This window comes from Glycine soja, chromosome 18 (genome assembly GCF_004193775.1).
Source record: "Glycine soja cultivar W05 chromosome 18, ASM419377v2, whole genome shotgun sequence".
In the NCBI taxonomy this organism is placed as follows: domain Eukaryota; kingdom Viridiplantae; phylum Streptophyta; class Magnoliopsida; order Fabales; family Fabaceae; genus Glycine; species Glycine soja.
The window spans coordinates 50119444-50141886 of NC_041019.1; the positions used below are offsets into that span (position 1 = coordinate 50119444).

General features: G+C 33.2%; 3 protein-coding genes across 6 annotated transcripts; 1 reads left to right on the forward strand and 2 right to left on the reverse strand.

Moving 5' to 3' along the window:
• Positions 1 to 433: 433 nt before the first annotated feature.
• On the reverse strand, positions 434 to 4338 carry LOC114395752. The gene is made up of 6 exons (XM_028357597.1): positions 3861 to 4338; positions 3246 to 3422; positions 2893 to 3033; positions 2231 to 2404; positions 1631 to 1801; positions 434 to 1056 (listed from the first exon to the last, which is right to left on the reverse strand). Exons 1-6 carry the CDS (start codon positions 4110 to 4112, stop codon positions 697 to 699), a joined length of 1275 nt encoding a protein of 424 aa, XP_028213398.1. The 5' UTR covers positions 4113 to 4338; the 3' UTR covers positions 434 to 696.
• An 8034-nt stretch (positions 4339 to 12372) lies between these two features.
• On the forward strand, positions 12373 to 15541 carry LOC114396734. Of its 3 annotated transcripts, none has more exons than XM_028358873.1 (2): positions 12373 to 12516; positions 13551 to 15541. In XM_028358873.1, the coding sequence occupies exon 2, from the start codon at positions 13551 to 13553 to the stop codon at positions 15231 to 15233; it is 1683 nt and encodes a 560-aa protein (XP_028214674.1). In that variant the 5' UTR covers positions 12373 to 12516; the 3' UTR covers positions 15234 to 15541. The 3 variants fall into 3 exon arrangements, with proteins under 3 accessions (XP_028214674.1, XP_028214673.1, XP_028214675.1); XM_028358872.1 differs by having other exon boundaries at positions 12379 to 12617; XM_028358874.1 differs by lacking the exon at positions 12373 to 12516 and adding an exon at positions 12624 to 12743.
• A 2220-nt stretch (positions 15542 to 17761) lies between these two features.
• On the reverse strand, positions 17762 to 22443 carry LOC114395159 (protein PIN-LIKES 6-like). Of its 2 annotated transcripts, none has more exons than XM_028356867.1 (11): positions 22121 to 22443; positions 21762 to 21986; positions 21582 to 21661; positions 21340 to 21464; positions 21053 to 21174; positions 20651 to 20839; positions 20090 to 20164; positions 19456 to 19556; positions 18716 to 18768; positions 18401 to 18589; positions 17762 to 18101 (listed from the first exon to the last, which is right to left on the reverse strand). In XM_028356867.1, exons 2-11 carry the CDS (start codon positions 21948 to 21950, stop codon positions 17980 to 17982), a joined length of 1245 nt encoding a protein of 414 aa, XP_028212668.1. In that variant the 5' UTR covers positions 21951 to 21986; positions 22121 to 22443; the 3' UTR covers positions 17762 to 17979. The 2 variants fall into 2 exon arrangements, with proteins under 2 accessions (XP_028212668.1, XP_028212669.1); XM_028356868.1 differs by having other exon boundaries at positions 22112 to 22443.

Sequence of the window (22443 nt, forward strand, 5' to 3'; positions counted from 1 at the left end):
ACGATTTTTTAATCAGACAGAACATGTGATTATTTCCCAGATTCTTAATTCAATTCAATGCCTGTATCGATTTAGAATAGTTACCAATGTTTTCTGAAATAATTTGCTGCAACGGATCCTGATTCAAAGAGGGTAGCCGAACTCCTTGAGCAGAACCAAAGGCTTTCTGTTACAGTGTCTCGATCATTGTACTCTTCCAGAATTTCGAGTTGGTTTATTATAAGTTACAACTTCATATTATGACAAATTCACTTCATTAACGCATCGTTTCTTTCCTTTCATAAAACATTTTACATGAGAATTCGCCTAACCCAACTTTCCACTTTCTGGACTCCAAGAGCAAGATGATAAATTGATATTTGATGTGAAGTATGATAATTCCTTTGTCCGTCCTACTTTGAATATTTTTAAAATGTTAAATGAAACAGTCATATTCCTAATAGTTCCAGATCCAAAAAATTATGATCAACCAATACATTTGTTTTTCTTTGGCAAACCAACCTTACCATGAAAGGAAAGTCACACACAAAACAAAACATATGGCTTTCTCTTCATATACCCTCACTCTCTTCCTCACATTGCATCAAGGTAGAAGAAATAAATAAGCGTTCAAAAGGCATGCACATTTTCCTCAAAACAAGAGAACCTCATCTAAGGCTAAACCATTAAAAGAAAAGAAAAAAGAAAGAAAAGAGATCATTTTGTATGTGGAGAAACTGAGACAGCAGAAGGAGCATCATCTTCTGATATACTCTTACTATCTTCTTCCGGCACAGTAAATATTTCTTTTGATAGCATAGGCGGACTTGGTGAGACCAGAACATCCTCATCAGATGAGTGTGGAGAAACAGATAACAACCGTGTGATCCCACTGTCATCTACAGGGTAAACTTCGCTGACTTCTCCCATGCCCTCATCTATATACACCACATCCTGCATAGTTAGCTGATGGTACTCCACAATTTCCCTCAAGAAACGGTTTTCTCTTGAATATGTCTCATTCTCACTCGCCAGACGAGCCTTCTCAGCTAGAAGTGTCTCCAATTGATGCCTTATCTGAGGAGCTCACAGATATATAAAGTTAAATTTCTCACTGAGATATACTCTTGCATGTAAAACTCAAAACAAGGTAGTAGATGTACATGATGCATCATGCATACGTGCAAGCATCTACATATGAATGAAGCATTAATGCTTCAAAGAGATTAACCATATCATTAGTCAACATGGAATCTCCAACACACACTCTTCTCGTCGAGAATTAGACATTCCAAGTGTGAAGTTTGTAGGCACTAAACGATAACGGGTGGCCTGATAGATCCAACAACAATCATTAAGATAGGCTCTGATGCTAAAATTTCTGTATTTGAGCCTTACTCAACCCTAAAACTAGCTCATGAGGTAAGGGTTGTACCACACTTATATACTATTTTAAATTTTTAACCATATCACTAGTTAGTATGAAATCTCCAACTGGCACAATACACATTGCAGATTTTAGATGCTTAATACCACAAAACACCACATGATATAACAGGAAAGTTCAAATTTTGTTATGTAAATGAGTGCTGCTAGGTGTATAAACACAAAGTTGAAGTAGAGAAGCATCAAAGATCAAACTAATTAATACCAGATCATCATCTTCACGGTTCTGTCCCTTATCACTGCCCTCTCGGTCCCGGAGTACTTTATTCTCTTCTTCAAGTTGAGTACACCTTGCTTTAGCAAAAGCCAAATCTGCTTTAACGGATTTTAGCTCGCGAAGAAGTAATTTTGCTTTGGCAGCTGTTGCCATTGCCACCTGCAACCGCAACAAAGGGAAATTATGCTTCTCTGGTTACATAAAGAAACCAAAACTGTTGATGCAAATAAGCAACCATCACACACTCAGTTTTATGTTCACAATCACATGCAGACGCAACAGTTAAACTGAGTTTGCTGCATCTACATTGAGTATGAATGCTTATAGGTAACCAAAGTCTTAGAAGTAGAGCAGTTTCTTCATGGCCATTTGTGGACTGAATTTAAATTAATCATTTGACATGGAACCAAGAGCACTCTTATGCTAACTTAATATCAATTAACAACTTTGATATTATGTAATACAGAGAACCAATAGCACTCTAAGACTAACTTAAAACCTATTAGTAGCAACTCCAATATTATACCAGACATTGTATGCCTTCACTACATGAACCAGTGACACATGATTACATAGTTGCCACCTTACGTCGCGTGATGCCTTGAGTTTTGTTTCATGGCTAGACTGATTCTGTGTCTGGGTGGCTTCTTGCAATGGATTTCTCATATCTGAAGTCAGGTTTGTGTCCCCAGAGTTATTTCCTTTTCTCCTGATTTGAGTTCTCAGGTCTGCTTTCTTACTCTCCATAATTGTTCGGCCTTCCTGAAGAAATTAGAGAAGAAACATTGAATTGGAGAGAGTGATATATTAAGTCGAGTAACTAATTAAATATGAAAGTCTACCTATACTCCTACTTGGGATATGAATATCTGATGTACTGTTGAAACATGACATTCGGATAAATTAATCAACAGTTATATTGTGTTTAACTCTGTGGTTTGCAAACTAAATTTTTTTACACTGTTTTAATGATGATAAACGGTGGTTAAATTAAACTATTGGTTAATAAGATGTATAGATGGATGAACAGAGTAGTAAAATGTTACCAATTTATCAGTAATTTAACCAAGTTATAATATATCTTGATATCTAATTACTGAGCCATTATTAACAAGTATGGAAACGATGTGAAAATTTTGTGTCTACACTAAACATTTCTGAAATGTGTTGATGGAAATGACAATGTGCATCACTGTGTATATAGAGTAACTGCAATTGTGGGGAAACCAATTGTAAAATGAACCGTTTACCTCAAAAGCCTTCTCAAAAGTGTCACCTAGTTGATTGAGGGACGTGGTGATTTTATCCAAGCCCTTCCGAAATTTAGGATTGTCCATTTTTCTACTCGAGTCGAGGGATTCATATACTGGCTTGAATTGTGAAGGGGAGTTCTAAGCATGTCAAATTAAAAAAAACATACACACAATTAAGTTAATACCAACCCAACTGAAAGAATAGATGACAGATGTATTTATTCCAAAATCAAGAGTTTTAGTTTTATGCTTCATGTAATTTTAGGCAACATAATATCATATCATATCTCCCTGCATTGTATATAACATAATAAAGAGTGAACAAGCGCCAAATTATACATGATAATCACCTGAGCTGCAGAAGGACCTGAAAAGGTATTAAATGAGTGTGATTTGAGTGTTTGGGTTTGGGGCATGGTGTCATGTTGTGGGGTTGGCTTATCATCATCCAATATTGATTTGGCTTTCTGGGCAATCACACCCCAGAAACCAGACTTGGAGTTGCCATTTCCGTAAGCCTCAAAGCTCTGCATTCATTCATTTGAAGAATTAACTATATATGTGTGTGTCTGTGTGCACAATGATTGAGATAAATTTTGATCATTAAGTCAAGATTTCTCACACTCACACTCTCAATATATACACACATATTTTTGTGAACATATAAAGTGAAAGGTAAAATTGGTGAGAAGAGTCAATCTTGAATTCTTGATCCTTTAATAACGATTAAGATTATATTGCTGTAAAATCAATGTTGATTCATCTTCATAAGATTGAATTGTTAAGATTATCTCTTCTCATTTCATATTCTCACCTTCTATCTATCTATCTAAACCTATTTGTCTGTCAGTCTATCAATATACAAAATGAAGAGTTTCAAAGTTATCATGGGAAATTGATGAGAACTACTGTTGATACAATGGTTGCTCTAAAGCAAACAAATAGACACATTCAGCATCCAATACCTTGGATCTTTGATGGTCAGACTCGGCGGAGGCAAAAGCGAAGGAAAGAGAAGGTTGATGGCGAGAAGCAGTGGCTTTGATGGCTTGAGCAGCAAGAGATGAAGCTGGTGTTGAAGAAGAAGATGAGAAGATTGAAGGAGAAGCATTGTCATGATTAGAATCCTTAACATGTACATCTTCCAATGATGGATCATGAAATTCTTCCTTGAAGGTGGAAGACCTGGATATACCTTGCCTTCTCCTGTAAGCCATGCCACAACAACCTCAGAAGAGATCACAAAACCAGAAACAGGAGATTCAACTGCTAACCAACCAACTCTTTCTGTTTTTTCTTCTCCTTGTATTTTTGTTTTCCTATGGTTGGGGGTTCATGAAATGAAATGAAATGTTAACCATATATTACATTATTATTAACAATTGCTTCTTAATGACATATCATACACGGAGAGAGAAGGAAAAATAAATAAATGTTGCTTTTAACTGTAACGAACAGGTGTGTGGTGTCTCCTCTTCATTTAGACCAACTTCAACATATATTTCATCTACACAGTAAATTATCAGTTAGCATTAATAGCTTGATAACAATATTTTTAATAATACAAAACAAAATAACATTGTGATTGGATTACAGTATAAAAATTACATTAAACTTTTTAGTAAAACGCATTAACCAATCAATATTACATGTTCTCCATCATTAAATTTTACTTTTTGTTAACTATAAAGCTGTGAAGAAATATCAGGTGTAGGAACGAGTATGGGGTAACCACTTTAAAGGTCGATTCATGGCATAACATTTTAAGTTATTCACGCGGGCTATCCGTATTTTTTTTTCTTTTTCTTTTTCTTCTCATAATTCCATTATTGCATGAGAATGGCAATAATGCTTATAAAAGGTAATTATGGATGGATGGTCCATTGATTCTTTCGTTTCTCCCGAAAAGAAAAAAATATGGATATATTGATTTTGATATATATATATATATATATATATTTGTGTTGAAGTATCTACCCAATCTTCATATGAAACTTTGTAGTAGTTATTAGGTATACTATATAGTATGGTATGTATTTTTCGATTTTATTAATGTTTTATGTTTTGTTATTATTACAATCGTATGAACTTCCAAGTCAAACCGTTTTAAGTTATTATCTTTGTCAACTATAGGACAAATAAAAAGAGAGGGAGGGTCATACGTGTTCAGTGACAACTCAACTCATAAGACAACCAGCGAAGCAAAACCTATTTGAAGCATGGATTGAATAAATTGTCAACAAGCTTGTACTATACACATATATGATTCTTCACTAATTCTTTTTAAGTGATTCTTTTTAAGTGATGCTTATAGTGCTTTTTAAGTGATTCTTCACTCATTAATTCTCAAAAAGGTTTTTTATGTGGCAACTTTAGTGATGCGTTTCCCATTGAACGAAGCAATTTTGTGTGTCATATGCCAAGAATATAATTGTTTGGCTTAGCTTTGAGACTCCACCACAAAAGGAAAGACCTTTTCCACATAGTTCAACACTTACCAGGTTTTGGTAGGCCACAAAATGTAAACATGTATGGAACTTTAGATCCATCCCTTGAAGTTCAAAACTGCACACTACACCGGAGGTAACAACATAATTGGATGTTAGGTGATTTTTTCAATAAGGTTTTCATATTTTACTTTTTTACTTTTTTAGGTCATGTTAGATAAGGTATTTCGGATAATTTTTAATTTTTTTTATTAGCTAAAAAATTTATTTGATTATTTGACAAATAAGTTTTTTTAATAATTTTTAGCGTTTTTTTTAAATGCTAATTTCTAGTTTTTATCTTTTTATATTTTTTTTTTCATTTTTATCCTCTATATATTTATCTAGTCTCCTAATTATCCTTTTAAGATAAATTATGATTTTATTATTTTTATGTCATTTTATACATTTTAACAACTTAAACAACTAATTTTATCAAATATTTATAATTTAATAAACTAATTTTCCAGCTTCCAACTAATTTTTCAACGTTCAACTAATTTTGCTAAACATAACCTTAATATAACAAGACAACATTGTCAATGACCAACATTTTATGCTTAAAAATTAATTGCATAAGATCAATAGTTAGACATGTATATATGTACAATTTCAGCACTAAAAGATTCTCTTATATGTACAACTAAACCTTATTTCACTAAAATCTCTATTTTCGGATCCATGACCCCTTTCTTCACCATTCACAACAGATTGTCAAACATCAAAGCATGATTGGTCTTGTGATAGGATATTGCTATTGGCATTATCAATTATTTTTATTGGTACTACTCATGTGGGTGTCTTTTCGTTGTATTTCCAAATTGCCCATTGACAGGAAACAAAATAGAAACATGTTATATTTTTATAAAGGGGGTGAAAAAAATAATTAACAATGGAGTTGGGATTTGTTAATTTTTTTTACCCCCATTTATAAAATAAAAACACATTTTTGTTGTATATTTTGATAGTTTATAACATAAATGTGTTTTCATTATGTTATTTGTTGGTCACCACCATTTACGCAATAGAAACATCCTTTCGTTGTTGAATTGAGAAATTGTCCAACGAAAATATGTTTTCGTTGTTATATTATTATTTTTATGTGATTTTATACTTTTTAATAACTTCAACAATTAATTTTATCAAATATTTATAATTTAATAAACTAGTTTTTCACCTTCCAACTAATTTTTTAACTAATTTTGCCAAACACAACCTTAATATAACAAGACAACATTATGACCAACATTTTATGCTTAAAAATTAATTGCATAAGATCTATAGTCAGACATGTATATATGTACAATTTCAACACTAAAAGATTCTCTTATATATATACAATTAAACCTTATTTCACTAAAATCTTTATTTTTGGATCCATGGACCCCTTTCTTCACCATTCACAACGATTGACAAACATCAAAGTATGATTGGTCTTATGACAGGGTATTGCTATTGGCATTATCAATTTTTTTTTTATTGGCACTACTCATTTGGGTGTCTTTTCGTTGTATTCCCAAATTGCCTTTGAGCAAGAAACAAAAGGGAAACATGTTATATTTTTACAAAGGCTTAATTACAAATTTAGTCCCCCTATTTATCTCAGATTTCAAATTTTGTCCTCTTATAATTTAATTCACCAATTGAGTTTCTCGTTTTTTTTACAATCTCGTTATTTCAGTCTTCAAGCCTAAAATTGAACGTTGATTGTTACTTGCGAACGTTGAACGCCATGTGTTGCGCTTCGATTGGACCACAATAATGTCCTTTGTGTTTCGATACGAAAAAGGCTTCCTTCTCAAAACCTCCGTTAAACTCAGCGGAGATTTTTCTAACTTCCATTTCCCTCCTACTTCTTCTTATACCCGTCACACTCTCTTCTTCCTCATCCACCCTATTTCTCTTTCTTTCTAACAATGGTTCAGGTCGTGGCTTCACGATCCATTCAAAGCACCCCTTTGTGTCCTATTTCTGGAGCTGCACATGACAAAACCCAAAACTTGTTAAAGCCTTCATCTTTTGCTTCCAAGGTGTTCCCTTTGGTAGAGAACAATAACAAACACTCCAAACTCAGCCTGAGAAGCCTTCAGATGAGTGCAAGGAAATCTTCCCCTTCTGAAGTCATCCCTATGTCACCCAAAAATGATCCAAAAGTTTGTGCTTTTTGCATTTTTTGAGTTTTCAGGGGATAATTCTTGTGACCCTTTTTGTGTTTTGGTGTTTAGATTAAGGAGCATTTGCAAAATTTATGTGAGGTGTAGCCATTTGGTGAAAACTCTATTCGAATGTGGTCTAAGCCAATGTTACCACAGATGGTTAAAAGCGTGCACCAAAATATTATCCAATCAAAGCGCGACATGTGGCGGTCAACGTTCGCAAGTAACAATCAACATCCAATTTTGGGCTTGAGGAATGAAATAACGAGATTGCAAAAAAATGGAGGACTCAATTGGTGAATTAAATTATAGGGGGGTCAAATTTGAAATCTAAGACAAATAGGGGGACTAAATTTGTAATTAAGCCTTTTACAAATGGGATGAAAAAAACAATTAACAATGGAGTCATGATTCCGTTGTTAATTCTTTTTACCCCCCATTTATAAAATAAATAACATTTTTGTTGTACATTTTGATAGTTCATAACGAAAATGTATTTGCGTTGTACTATTTGTTGGTCACCACCATTTACGCAACAAAAACATATTTCCATTGTTGAATTGAGAAATTGTCCAATGAAAATATGTTTCCATTGTTATATTTTTGCTGATGCATTTTGCAAAACATAAATGTATTCGTTGTATACTTGCACAATGGAGATATGTTTCCATTTTGAAAAATGATTGCAAAAAGAAATAACAACTGCAACATGTTTCCATGTGGTTTTTGTCTGTGAGCCACAATAATTAAATGTTTAAGGACCTCAACTTGCAACACAATATGCATGACTTACACCAATTAAGAAACTTTATAGTCCACATTAAATGAATAAAAATATTAACTAAAGTTTTAACAAGTTTCAAATGAATACACATAAAAATATTTAATATAAGAGAAGTTAAATAAAACAACTAATCCTTAGTAATGTCAACTACATATTGAGATCCTATAGTTGAATGAAACATTATTAAGTTGAATTCTTGTATGTGTCCTAGGTACAATCTCTGCCATGAACGAGCTTCATGTGTGTAGTATGTATTCCATTGTGATGCAATAGGAGGCATGTGGACAATCATCTTTCAAATACATCAATATTATCACAAAAAATGGTACAGTTGAGTTAGTGAACAAATCAATTAATGGTTGCAATACTAAAAAGTCGCTTAAGTAGATGTTGTATACATGCATAAAGTGATTTCTATTAACAAATCCAATTGCAATAAGGAATTCTTGTGCCACAAATGGTGTCGAACTCCATAGCAAAAAGAAAGTCCAACTTTGGAGCATAGATAAAGAAACCAAGACAACATTATACTGACTAGCAATGACATAACCCATGTCAAGAATGGTCATCCACTTGTTAATAGATGCTATTGGGCCAAGATGGACATACAAAGAGTCTAATGATTTAAGTAGTTTGTCCTGTGTGCCAAACAACTCAACATATTGAGAATCTCATGTTTGAAGTTTCCAAATAAAGTATTGTCGAACAAGAGCCCATAATTCCTCACCCTAACCTAGTAAAGTTGTAATTGCCCTATAACCGCAACTTTCTTTAGGTCTCACATCAATATTTTTTATGATGTACTGTTGTAATGGATTGGAAAATTCATCCATATAAGACATTTTTTTGTTCGCTTATTGTTACTAACATCTTTGAGAGCCACACTTGGAGTTCCTAAACTATCAATCATTGTGTTCATTTCATTGACTCACTCCCACATTGAAGGTTCACGTTTAGTAGATTTCATAAACTTTGCTGCACCATTTGTTTTTTTACTTTCTCTAGAGGGGAACACATTGAAGTAGTATCTAGAAATGCAAGTTCATGGATCTTATTCTGCAATGTCATTTTCCTGACCACATCAAGTTCTAAACGTTTCTTTAACAATGCATCGACCTCATTTGTGAGAGTTAAGTCCCCCCAAAAATCACATGCATCATCTATACAACTAATGGACAACATCTTCCAATGCACATGAATGCACGACAAAGGTATTGAACCACTAATATGGCTATACCTCGAAATTTTACATGTATACAGTAGATCGTGAGTAATTCTAAGTGTGCAACCACAAACAGAACTATCAACACCAATAGTTGCAGACCGTTTCAACTCATCAAAGACTAAACTTTGTGCTTATGTTGAAACAAAACCCCGTAGTCTCTTGTAAAATAGTGTATTGAACCTATGGTCAACCACATTAATGCTTTTATGAAACAACACCTTAAGTTCAGTATGTTGCAGTATAAGCATGTTATTCATTGAATCCAAACAAGTACAAAATCTCCTATGCTATCACGAAGCAACATCTTTAGTCTTGCATGTGCGCCTTTAACCTTGTAAAGTAGTTTAGTGTAATGTCAACATAAAATACATAGAAAAAACAAAATGAGAAACAAGTAAGTAATTAAAAAAATGTGAACAAAACTTGACCATACTTTACCATGTTTTTGGTCATTTGACTAAGCACAGTTTTTTCTTCACCGCTTAAATGACCAACATACACATGTCCCAACAATATTTCACTGATTTTGTGATTATGAATACAAGAAATAACAAAAAAATTTCAACCTACCTCTTTGACAAACTTTCCCTTTAATTTAAAGGGATACCCATATTTTCTAGTTCTAATGCTCTTGCGAATTAGCTTATCCTTGTGTTGCTTGTACTACCCTCCATTTTCAATACCTAGTACAACACATATTTTTCTCCCATTTTTTGACCTAAGAATGACAAGAACAAATCCAAGACTTTTCCCAAAATCTCAAACCCAACGCAACAAATCATCTTGATTTGCAAAAACCTAAAAAAACAAAATATTTTTTTTTCACTTAAACAACATACATAAATATAAAATCAATTGTCAACTAATCAACTTACCTCATTGGTCGTGAAATGATTGAAAAAGTTAGGGTAATCAAGTTGGGGGTTTAATGTCCAACTCATTGTTAGGATCTTCATTTGATTAATTGGGATGGTAAAAAAAACATTTTGGTTATCATCAAGCATGTTTCCAAAATGTTAAATTAGTTTGTAGGTCCCCATATTATTACCAAATTTTTGTTTAGGTCCCTATACTTGATTTTTTTTAATTGGGTTCCTATATTAATTTTAAATTTGTAACCAAGTTCCTATGTTAATTTGTCATGATAAATTTGTTAGATTTGATGGAATATTTCATTATATACACACACACTTACCAACCCTAAATCAATACATCTAAATTGATTACAAAGGTGTGAGCCTTAAACCACAAACGGTTATAGATATGACTAATGAGATACAAATAAAATTAAAAACAAATTAATGATTAATCATGCATTAGACTTGCGGTTACAATTTGAAAGAATGAAAAAAAAAGAATGTTGAGACACGTAAAAAAACTAATACCCCTAATTAGTGTTATTTAATTAAAAATATTAATTGTATCTCTCTATTTTAATTAATGCCTGATTTTTTTATTCCTCATAACTTAAGTGTATTTAATTCTTCATTTATTTAGAATATACTATTTGGGAGTTGAGTTTTGGGATACATTTTTCCAACGTGTCTATTTCCCAAATAATTTGTTAATTTTTAAAAACAGAAACAAAATAAAATTGTACATTAACATAAAAGTTTAATTATAATCGTTACATTTTCTATAAAGATTTTTATACCATCAAAATTAAAAATTACTTATTATGAATTTTAAAATATTTTTTATACTATAAATAACAATTTATAACTAGATGATACTACTATAACATAAAAAATGTTTATATTGTTAATATATTCTAATTAAATTCTAAACATAATTTTGAAATAAAATATTTATCCTTGTTGTAAAGACTATTTATAAAGACTTTTATCGTACCTTTCTTTATTTAAAATTTTCGAATTCTTATTTTCTACTTAATCAAATTGATGAAGTCACTAACTAAAACATTATATTTTACAAAAAAAAAAAAGTTTCTTCAGTTGAAGTCATGATGTCATATTTTACTAAATCATTTAATAGAATATTGAGGAAAAAAGAATAAATAATTTGTTATGTAATTTAAATATTAATTATGATAAATTTATTAACTTTTAAAATAATTACTTAAAAATAATTACTTTAAGATGTTTTTATACATAAAGAACTTACTTTTTCATGGCTTAGAAGAATAGGAATAATTTGTTCTGAAAATTATAATTCTTAGCTATAACTAAATTTTGTTTAGTTAATCCTAAATATTCTTAGAAATACTTTATCTAAGTTATTTGAAAATTGAGTGATATGATATTTTTATTAAATTTTTTAATTATTCATTATATTAAATGATATAATAAGAGTGACATATATTTTTATCACAGAAAACTCTATTAACTCAAAAAGTTATATTTAAACTCTATTAACTCAAAAAGTTATATTTTCACTTCTCACGTGGGAATAATTGTGTGGAAACATAACTTAAAAATAAATTATTTTTGAGAAACAATGTTTAACACGAAAGTTATTTTTTTTAAAAAAATAATAAACCAAATATAGAAAACAAACACTCCCAATCTTTGATTTTTAGAAAACTAAAAATTTATTTTATACCAAATATTCCTAAAAAGTCCCACTAATTAAAATTTATTATTGGTTAATAGTATAAAAAAATTCTATCGAGAATGTCTGATCAAGTGATCGTTATTACACTTTTTCTTTAGGTCTCCATTAACCTCATTCTTAAAATTAAAGAAATAAAAAAATTAGAATTACAATTCTTCAATTATGTTAATCTAACAGTTTTTTCTTTGACCAAGATGTTAATCTAACAGTTGATTAAGTGATAAGATTACTACTCGTATGTTAGATCAATAAAGATGTAATGGTTTAACACGACTAAAGAGGTGATTTACCGAGAAACAACAAGAGAGAAAACGTCGTCGTGTTGTTTGGGGCGCGTGTTGACGAGACTGGCAGAGTCGCCGGCTGAGGATTTGATAGAAAGAAAGACAGAAAAAGGTTTCTTCTTCTTCATATTCGCCACTTCAAATTTCACATTCCTTTGGTGCTTCCTTCGTAGATCCCACTCTCTCTGCTTCTTCGCTTTACCTCACTCTCAGGTCATTTTTTTTCTCACTCTTCTCACTTCAACCCACAATTTTTATGCCATCTCACACCGTAAAAAATTCGTCCTTTTCACTTCCCCCACATTGTTCCCATTCTTGTCGACGATTTCCGCCTTCTGGGTATTTCGTAATTGTAGCGGTTTAGTTGTGACGATTCGAATACATGATAATAGTATTATATATATATATATAATTAATTAATTGCTTCCTTGGAATGTTTGGCAATGCACTTTAGATTATTCCGGAGTTCACAAGCTTTCCACTTTCTACCAATTATATGCATTTAGAGTTAGGCATATCATGAAATGGACCTAAAATTGAATGATTGAACTAGTTAGCATCTTTCTGCCACTAATTGTGTGAGCGGTCATAAACTTGATTTTGAGCGATCTTGATTTTAGGTGAAGGGGAATTTGAAGTGAAGTGATTTATGATTGGAATTTTTTATTTTGGAAGTAATTTTGTAGTGAAAGTTAGTATCAAAATTTCAACTTAGCACAGAAGTTGTATATATATTTTTTAGGAGCGAAGTTAATTTTTAATCATTGTAACTAAATATGCAAAAGTTTGCCAAAATTATGTTTTGTTCCATGCAAATCTGTGTTTCGTGAGCTGAAATGCTCCCCCATACTATAAGCAATTGCATGTGCTTGCAATCGGATTTGATACTTGATTGATGCTCCGCCTATGAGTATATTCTTTATGAGCTTAACTTACATGATTTGATGAACTTGGTGGTCTTACTGGTCTGTTGGGTTAAGTTGTTCTTAGGGTAGAATGGTCCTAGTGCTAAGTATTACTATTTATTATTGTCTTGTAAATGCTTAATTTAGATTCCTTGTTATTGGCATTTTCTGGCTTGTTTGATTGCCTGTTTTGATTATATATTATTGTCTTTGGTAATTTGGATTTTCTCTGGGGTTTCAGATGGCTGTGAATTTTGGGAATATCTTGTTTACGTCGTCTCAGTCTAGCTCACAGGTTCATGGGGTCACTGATTCTGTCCAGGTTGCAGTGTGTTCTCTTTGTCAAAAGGCCCTATCACCTGATAATGAGATGGCAAGCGATCTTGCTAGCAGTGGTGTGTGTGGTGATTGTAAATTTTTGTTACTTGAAGACTTTGGGAATCATACACTTACCCAAAGCTCACGATGGAGGCTTAGAGGAAGATTCAGGCACAACAGTTCTGAATCCGTTGAGAATAATTTCTCACAGCAGATCCCCCATGTGGTTAATACTGTGAGGCAACATCAGTCAGCTGCTTCTGGGGAGGATGATCAACTTGTAGATGGTGATACCCCTGCTTGGTCATTGCAATATGCTAGTGCACATACTACCCCTAGTGGGTCTAGAAGGTGGAGGCAGGTTCTCTCTGACACTGACAGTGATGGTTTTGATAATTGGAATTCTCTTTATGGCGAAAATGAATCAAGTGCAAGTTTTAGACAGTACAGGCTTCCCCATGGCGAGACTGATTCTTTCTCCCACAGTGCTTATGGAGGTGACTCAGATATCTCTATGGATACTCATAGTTTTGTAGGCACTAGAGTCTTAAATTTTCCAGATGAGGGAGATGAGTTTGACAGTGACACTGACATAGATCCAATGCATGCTGGTCTCAGCCAATGGATTTCTACTGATGAAGACGATGAAGAGGAGGAAGAGGAAGAAGAAGAAGAGGAGGAGGAGGAGGAGGATAGGGAATGGGAATTAGCTGAGGCTGAGGAAGCTGAAGCCACATCCCACCTTCAAATTTTTTTCACCTCTAGTCCAAGTGAGAGCAGGGATCACATTAATTCTACTGAATCTGGGGGAATGTTTAGCCAGATAATCCGGGAGACCTGGCATGCTTTTGAGGATGTTGATTTACCTCATGGAGCAAACTTTGGGGATTATCTTGATGCTAGAGGTTTTGAAGATCTGCTTGAGCATCTTGCTGAGAATGACAGCTCAAGACGAGGAGCACCTCCTGCTGCTGTGTCTTTTGTGAATAATCTGCCACGTGTAGTCATTGGCAAGGAAAATGAGAAGCACGGGGAACTAGTTTGTGCCATTTGCAAGGATGTCTTGACACCCGGCACTGAAGTCAATCAACTTCCATGCTCTCACCTTTATCACAACAATTGTATTTTTCCGTGGTTGAGTGCACGAAATTCATGCCCTCTTTGTCGGTATGAACTTCCAACTGATGATAAGGATTATGAAGAGGGAAAGCAGAACATTGATAGTAGAAATGTGATCCATGAGAGGCAGAGAATAGATGTAACAGATGATAGTTCTTCTGATGTTTCTGATGGAGATGAGGTGAATGAAGAAACTGGTAGTAGTCAAGGTGGAATACAGCAGGGACTTCTGAGCTCAGGTTCTACCATGAATTCTTCTGCAACAAGAAGTGGTAGAGGAAGATGGTTTTTTCTTGCTGCAGCTCCAATTGTTAGTCTAGTGGGCATTGTTCTTGTCTTGTGGTTAGGTAATAACAACTCTCAGATTGAAGGAAGTAGACATCTGGGCGTTCACTACTTATCCGGGCAAAATCAGCACACCATTCATGCTTATTCCTCTCCAAACCAGAGGGAGGGTAGAAGCAGAAGGTGGTGGTGCCCATTCTAAGTGCTTCTTGATTTGTCTATCAATATGCCTCATGATGGCCACTTGGGATGAAATTTTTAACTGACTCATGGCGTGCCTTTTGTCCTCAGTCCTCACTAATTCAAGAAGACATGTACAGATTTTAGTTTGTAATATCGTATCTGCTTTTGTTTCTTGTTTCCTTTTTTTCCTAGTTTGTGCTTCAAGGACCTTATGTCTAAATATTTGATTATCTATTGATGTCTAAATATTTGATCATCTATTGATGTTTTAATGTGTTAGACCTCATTCAATTTTGGAAAGCACCATTATCCCTATTATTATTATAAGCTTATTTTGTTGCAAATTTTCCAAACCATAGAGTCCATTTTCTCTATTTAGCAGGTTTTCTGATCCTTAATTAAAACATACAATACAATTCCCTGTGAATTGATTTTTTTTATGGCGTGTTTAGATTACATTAGTTTGTTTTCAAAATTGCGTCATTGCAGAAGCTTATATTGGTTGTCTCTGATATACACATTTGTAACGTACATTTTTGCCCGTCGTACGCGAAACAATACAGGCTTAGACTTACAACCTTTTTATTAAGACTTTTTTCGTTGCATATGCACATGAACAGAATTAACTTTCTCTTGGAAAAAGGAAAATGGAATTTTGGTCCTTTATTTACATTTTTTATTTTAGTTTGATTTTTTAAGTTTAAAAAGTTTCACTTTAATCTATTGAAGTTTCTTAGTTAGATTAAATTGATCCCTCTGTTAGCTTATTGTACTAATTTGATCAATTTGAAAACACATGATAAACTATGAGAGATATCATGTTAGTCAAAATTGATACCGCTAATGCAAAATTTTGACAAAAAGGATCAATTTGATCTAATAGGAGAACTATAGGACTAATGTAAAATTTTTAAAATTCAAGAGACTAAATTGAAGCCTAAAATATAAATAGAAAACAAAATTTTATTTTGATCTAAGAGAAAAATTATAAATTTAACTTTCTTTTGGAAAACATTTCAAATTTCATCAAATTTTAAGACATAGCAACATGGTTAAGAACTTATGTTTCCAAAAATTGATATAAAGAGATTTTTAATAGGTTTACCTAGAGTTGAATAATAATTATGTATATTGTTTCTTTTATGGTGGATCATCATTACATATGGTCCACCTGTGAATCAGTTATTAATTATTAATTATAAAATATAAATACGACATTATCAATTTATTATGATATAAAATAAGTTTTTAAAAATAAAAAATAATTTCTAATATTAAAAATTATAAAAATACATGTGTGTCCCACCTGAATCTCACATCTCTTATACTATAATTTAATTCAAATATCTTTTTCTTTTATTTTCATCTTCAACCAAACACAAAGATAAATTTAGAACGAGATGTTTGTTTCAATTGGATACGACAGTTCTCCAATACTATACCACCAAAAAGCACTGATTCTCAATTCCTAAATATTGTGCAAGAACTCTCTATTGCACTCCTCTTAGAGTTTGTTTAATGCCCTTGAAATAACGAAGAAAGGGATAGAGGAGCATGAAACTAACTGTACCGAAATCTTCACACTTCTGCAGTTTGGCACGCTAGAAATAGAAATACCAAGGAAATTCTTTTAAAAAAAGAAGCCCCACTAGGCAAAATTTCTTCGCCAAACACTTAAAGAAATGCGAGGAAATGAACAATACTTTTTCACAGCAACACATAGAATTTATGCCCTCCTCCACTCTGGTTCTTATAAGAATATTAGTTTTTTTAGTCAATATCATTCTTTTTAAACAACTTTAATTCCAATATTTCTTCTCTGTTTTACTTTATTTCTCTTTCACAAACAACCTCTGCTTTTACTCTATTTCTCTTTTCTTTCTCATCTATATTTCTTCACCCCCACCCACACACCAAACAGGACTGATATCTCTTCGACCAGATGCTCCTTAGAATTGATACCCCTGGACCTAGGGAGTTCGTCCTTTTATATCAGCCTTGATGGATTATCAGTCCTAATAGGTATCGATCCTAGGACTAAGCTACAAAACTTAATAAAAATCTTACATAAGAACTAAGTGGTAAAACTTCATAAAAATCACTTCTGGGTATTCGGTCTTCAATCAAATAGCTGGAATTAGTGATCCACCTTAGAAGTCATACATGTAAAATAGTGAAAAATAATCTTCTAGACGTTTTTTTGGTCTAGTTACTGGTTTATATCAATATATGTGAACATCATGTTTATGCATTTCTGTGTAAAAGTTATCGATGTAAAATTTTCATTTACACCACCTGCGACAAAAATAAGCAAGGCAATAATTACGCTTTTCTTAGGCTACTAAGTTATGACAAAAAACAAATCTCTTTTGATGAAACAGGGAAGGATGTCTTTTTGTGTTATAAACTAATCGGAATCAAATTGAGTGACAATGAATGATGTGTAACCTATTCAAGCGTGGCATGTGAATATAATGATTGATAATTCCTCTCGTACATCCTAATAATGCATTGAAAAAATATTCCAGTATATTGCTGGTGAATGGGTTCTCCAAACCAATTTGGAATAGTTAGTAGACTAATGGTTTAAAATAAACAATTAAACTTTGAAAAGGGTGTTTTCCAGCTTTTCTTAACAAACATAAATCGGTAGAAAGCAGACATTTTGATCGTGATCATCATATAAAGGCTCTTTGTATAAAATATTGGTGTTTCTCCACTAATCTAGCATCAAAATGAATTGGATCAAATTGCTATATACAGTCTCAGAAGAGTATGTTTAGATATAGAATAATCCATCCTGCCATTGAGAATATAGCAAAAATATGAACCCAAAACAGTACAGCAGCTGCATCCCTTCCACAACCTCTTAAATTAGCAACAGCACCTGTTAGCAAGTGAAAAAAATTGTGTAAAGAATCAACACAAAAATACTCGTCCTTACAAAGTCCAACATTTTTTTGTTATTCGTTAACTACTATATAACATCAATCTTGTTTACAAGTGAGAAAAATCGTTAGAGAAACTTGAGACTACTAAAAAGCCAAAGCAGCAACTATTTCCCCCCTTTCCACCCACTTTGCCAACCCAAAACCTTTCTGCTAGTTATGTGTGTGGTTTAACAGAGTTTGTACTTTGTTTAAATGTCTCTACCAGTAAGGAGTAGGATAAATGTGTGTGCTATACCTGCAAGGACAGATGTTGGCATTGAATGCTGAAGGAGGAGGACAAATCGAAACATCTTATCATCAGGGGGAAGAAAACCAAGCTTGTCAGCCAACATGACAATCCCAAGTCCAACAGGAGGCACTATAAGTAACCTTGCAAAAATAATAGCAGCAGTTGTCTGAAAACCAAGTTTTGAACTTCCAGGTCCTGCAACCAAGACAAAATGCCAGCCATGATTAATTTAAATGCTTTGGTCAAAAGATCATTTGATTCATACAAACTTGACAAGTGACATTGGTTAAATATAATGAGAACACTATGACATAAACTTACCATCAATAAGGTTGCCTCCTAGTGCCAACAGAATGCAAGGAATCATGGCCTCCCTGATCACCAAAGGAACTATTAGACTGTATAAACTATAATAGCATCATAACGATCCCTAAATGACTTCTGGCTGAGAAAAAATAATTTGTTATCAGTTTTATAAAACTAAGATACTGTAACTTAGATCCAAAACACTTTTTTGAAGTTTATTGGATTGACTAATAGACAAGATTGAAATGTTTTCCTGAAAATATTTTGTTTTGAGAGAAAAGAAGAGAAAGAGGGAGGAAGATAAGATATCCTCTTCTATACCAATAGCTGAGCAGAAATAAAATATTGACCCCAAATAATTTAAAGTTTATATAGTTGTAAACCTAGTTAAAAGAAGAATAATTAGGTGGAACTCTGAGTTACTACAGGCCTACTCTTTGCTATTTCTGATAGTAAATGTTTTACTATGTTGTTGCTTCTTTTTCTAAAAAAATGGTTCAATTGCCAATACCATCCTAAACTTTTAGCCAAGGACTTAAACCATCAATGTGACCAAAAATTCCAATAAGTGATTGATTATCCTTTAAAAATATTATCCATGGCCAAAAAGAAAACAAAATTGTTAATGTAAAAGTTGGTATTTTGTTCAATAATAGACTAGTGAATACTTATATTATAAAAGAAAATAAACTAAATTTCAGAGCACACTCTACATAAACATAAAAACATCCATTTCATTAATTAAATGGGCATACCCAAGGATCATGCAGCTGTCTGTGAAGAAGAACAGTGGGCCATCAGGTGTAAAGATCAGTTTCTTGAGAAATGGGATTGCCCCTAGTGTCATGGCAAGGATCTGCAAAACACATACAATACTTCAACTAAAAAGCAACTCCATTAATACATCAACATGACACTGGTCTATTTACCAAAATAATAGTAAACTAGTTCACAAACATTACTTCTACTTTAACAAGTTTACATGTAAAGTATTTGCTCAGGGTATTTGATTATTATGAAAGTAGGTAATCCTACACATCTGTTTCCTACTGGTTTTTAAGCATAGAAGAAAAAAGAAAGTTCAAGACCACTATCCTCAATGCTTTGACTAGAACTATTCTTGACCAGGTTGCTCTGGTTCTAAATTGGATGCTAACGGAATCATCCACCAGAGATCCAGATTTTTAGTTTACAAATGTGTTTCTCTAATTGATCTATCAGATTTTGCAGAAAACACATCATGCATAAATTAGATAATCCTATCAGGACAAGTAGGGTATAACCTCTAAACACATGTTGAATCAAAATGGAGAGGGGTGAGGAGAATCCAGTATATAAAATGAAAAAAGAAAAACTAGATAATTATAAGTTCAATAAAGAAAATCTTACTGATGCAATGATAGGGGGTTGAAGAATTTGCTTAAGCTTCAATTTCTCATACAGGAATGCCAAGACGTCTTTAATCTGCACTAACAAACATGTGTTAACCTCATATCCGGGGAAGAAAGACATATAAAGGAGTAAAACAGGCACTCACCAGAAATTTGAGTGCATAAATATAAAAAATAAATCATCACAATAATTCATTCAGAGGCCAAATAGAGAAATTTTAGAAGTTGAACTTGAAGGATATAATATACGAAAAAAAATTCAAACAAAAATGCATGTCAAGACAAATTATAGAACATAGTTAAGAAAATAACATGAAGCCATGTAAACTCTTATTTTTACACAAAACAGTCATGAAGACAGTCACAATACAGTACAGATTGGTACATATTTCAATGATCACATGGCACAGTAGTCAAGTGTCATCTACTCAACAAAAGTGCAAAAAGAAGGGGGAAATTCTGATTTAGATTATAGGTAAATATACTTGAGAAAATCATAGCATCACTATGTACATGGTTGTCACACCTTGCCAGGGGGACAAAAATAAGTCAATCTCACCTCCCACTTCTTATTTTGAGCTGTTGAAGTGACCCCCTCCTCCTTAGCGAGCAATGGAGCTTGTTCAGGTGTAGCATCACTCATTGGAGTGCTCTTTAAGGGAACACTTTCATTATCAATCTCAAATGAGCCTTCTGGAGGAGGTGCCAACATTTGAAATACATATGTATATAGGATGATAGCACCAACCTACGACAAATGAGAATTAATAACTCCCAATCAGTACTAGGTTTTTGTTTTAATGAGAGTAGAATATCTAGAACAATATTAGACATATGAACTAGTCTAAATTATAATAAAGACCCTATATATTGAAAATTCCTTAAGTGAATGAATATAATGAACAAGATACCAACACAACTAGGACAAGATGCAGTAGTCAGCAAGAAATCAAGAACCTACCCACTGGCCAAATGATATATAGGCAGTTCCATCTGTGCTGCATTTTTCCATGTCTCCAAAGGGATTGGATTGGTCTCGACACAAAGCAGAAATCAGGACAAGTGGAACATTCCCAATATTCCCTGCAAAATAATTTGCAATCATAAGACTCAAGACAAAGCAAAACCAACACATGGACTCAAAAAACCCCCTCACTCAAGATGAAGGTGTCCATGTCCAAGTCCAGGACTCAAGCAAGATTCCAAATGTAAAGAAAGAAAAACAGAGTTGACTCACGACTGGCTTACCGATTCCAATCTGTACAATTGTAAACTTAAAGAAAGGGTATGGAGGACGGACAATCGTGGCAACAACAAAACCAATGAGTGAGCCTGCTATGGAACTCAGAACAACATTCATAGGAATAAACCACCTACATAGAAATTAAAGATCAATAATTTGGTGTGTGTGCGTGTGGAATTTGAATACAAAATAATAAAAAGGGGAAAATAAAAGTGGTGGGAATGGGATACTAGTTACCACAACATACCAAGCAAGCATCTTCTCCAAGGTAACAGCTTGTCCCAATTGGGAGAAAATCAAGCAAGGTAGCAAGAGAGTAAACACCAGCTGCAAGAGCCAACAAAAGGGTGAATGAGAATTTGATGGCACATGCCACATGCATCATCATACACACAGCACACACACACACACATGCATACATACATACCCCATTCAAAAGCTTTCTTCCAGAAGCAGGCAAGATGTTAACATACTTGGAAGCCATAAGGAGTCCCAAGGAGCACATGGTGAACACTTTAACTATGGGCATCACAGCAATTTTGATTGACCCCAACAAGGATTCTCCTCCTGCACCCTCATTTTGCAGGGCCAACAGGATCCTCTCCACCGTGGCCATTGCTATTTGGTGCCCAAAAACCAATTCAATCTGAAACTGTTCCCAGACATAAAAATTAGACTCCTTGATTGAATAAAAACATTCCACAATTTAAGACAACCCAGAATCACAAACACAATTCAAAAACAAAAAAGATGAAACTTTCAAATCAATGACTTTAACTCATGCACCTATGAAGGAGCTGAAGAAGATCTTGGTCTTGCACCGTCTTTGGCTTGAGAGAGAGAAAGAAAAAAAAAAGGTTTATTATGTTATGGGTCAGTGTGTATGTTATGCCTTCAGCTACAGCACATGAATACGAATATGATTCTGTTCTGTTATTCTCAATTTTTTTCTCTCTCTTCCTTGGACCTAAGTATGGAGACACGAAATCAACAAACAGAAACACCCCTCAAATTTAAATGATGTAAATGTAAAATTGATGTAACTTTAATTAACATACTTGTTCTTCTTCATCCCAAATTAATGAAAAAGATTGTTAGTTACAAACAAG

Bases quoted from the DNA above. Each gene is read 5' to 3' on its own strand.
- LOC114395752 (XM_028357597.1), bottom strand. From the start codon at position 4,112: ATGGCTTACAGGAGAAGGCAAGGTATATCCAGGTCTTCCACCTTCAAG. The intron at 3,423-3,860 runs GTATTGGATGCT...GAATGAATGCAG, and splicing joins CTGACCATCAAAGATCCAAG to AGCTTTGAGGCTTACGGAAA. The intron at 3,034-3,245 runs GTGATTATCATG...TGACATGCTTAG, and splicing joins CAGGTCCTTCTGCAGCTCAG to AACTCCCCTTCACAATTCAA.
- LOC114396734 (XM_028358873.1), top strand. From the start codon at position 13,551: ATGGCTGTGAATTTTGGGAATATCTTGTTTACGTCGTCTCAGTCTAGC.
- LOC114395159 (XM_028356867.1), bottom strand. From the start codon at position 21,950: ATGGCCACGGTGGAGAGGATCCTGTTGGCCCTGCAAAATGAGGGTGCA. The intron at 20,840-21,052 runs GTAGGTTCTTGA...CATTTGTCGTAG, and splicing joins ATATATCATTTGGCCAGTGG to GTTGGTGCTATCATCCTATA. The intron at 18,102-18,400 runs GTATAGCACACA...ACTTGCTAACAG, and splicing joins GCCAACATCTGTCCTTGCAG to GTGCTGTTGCTAATTTAAGA.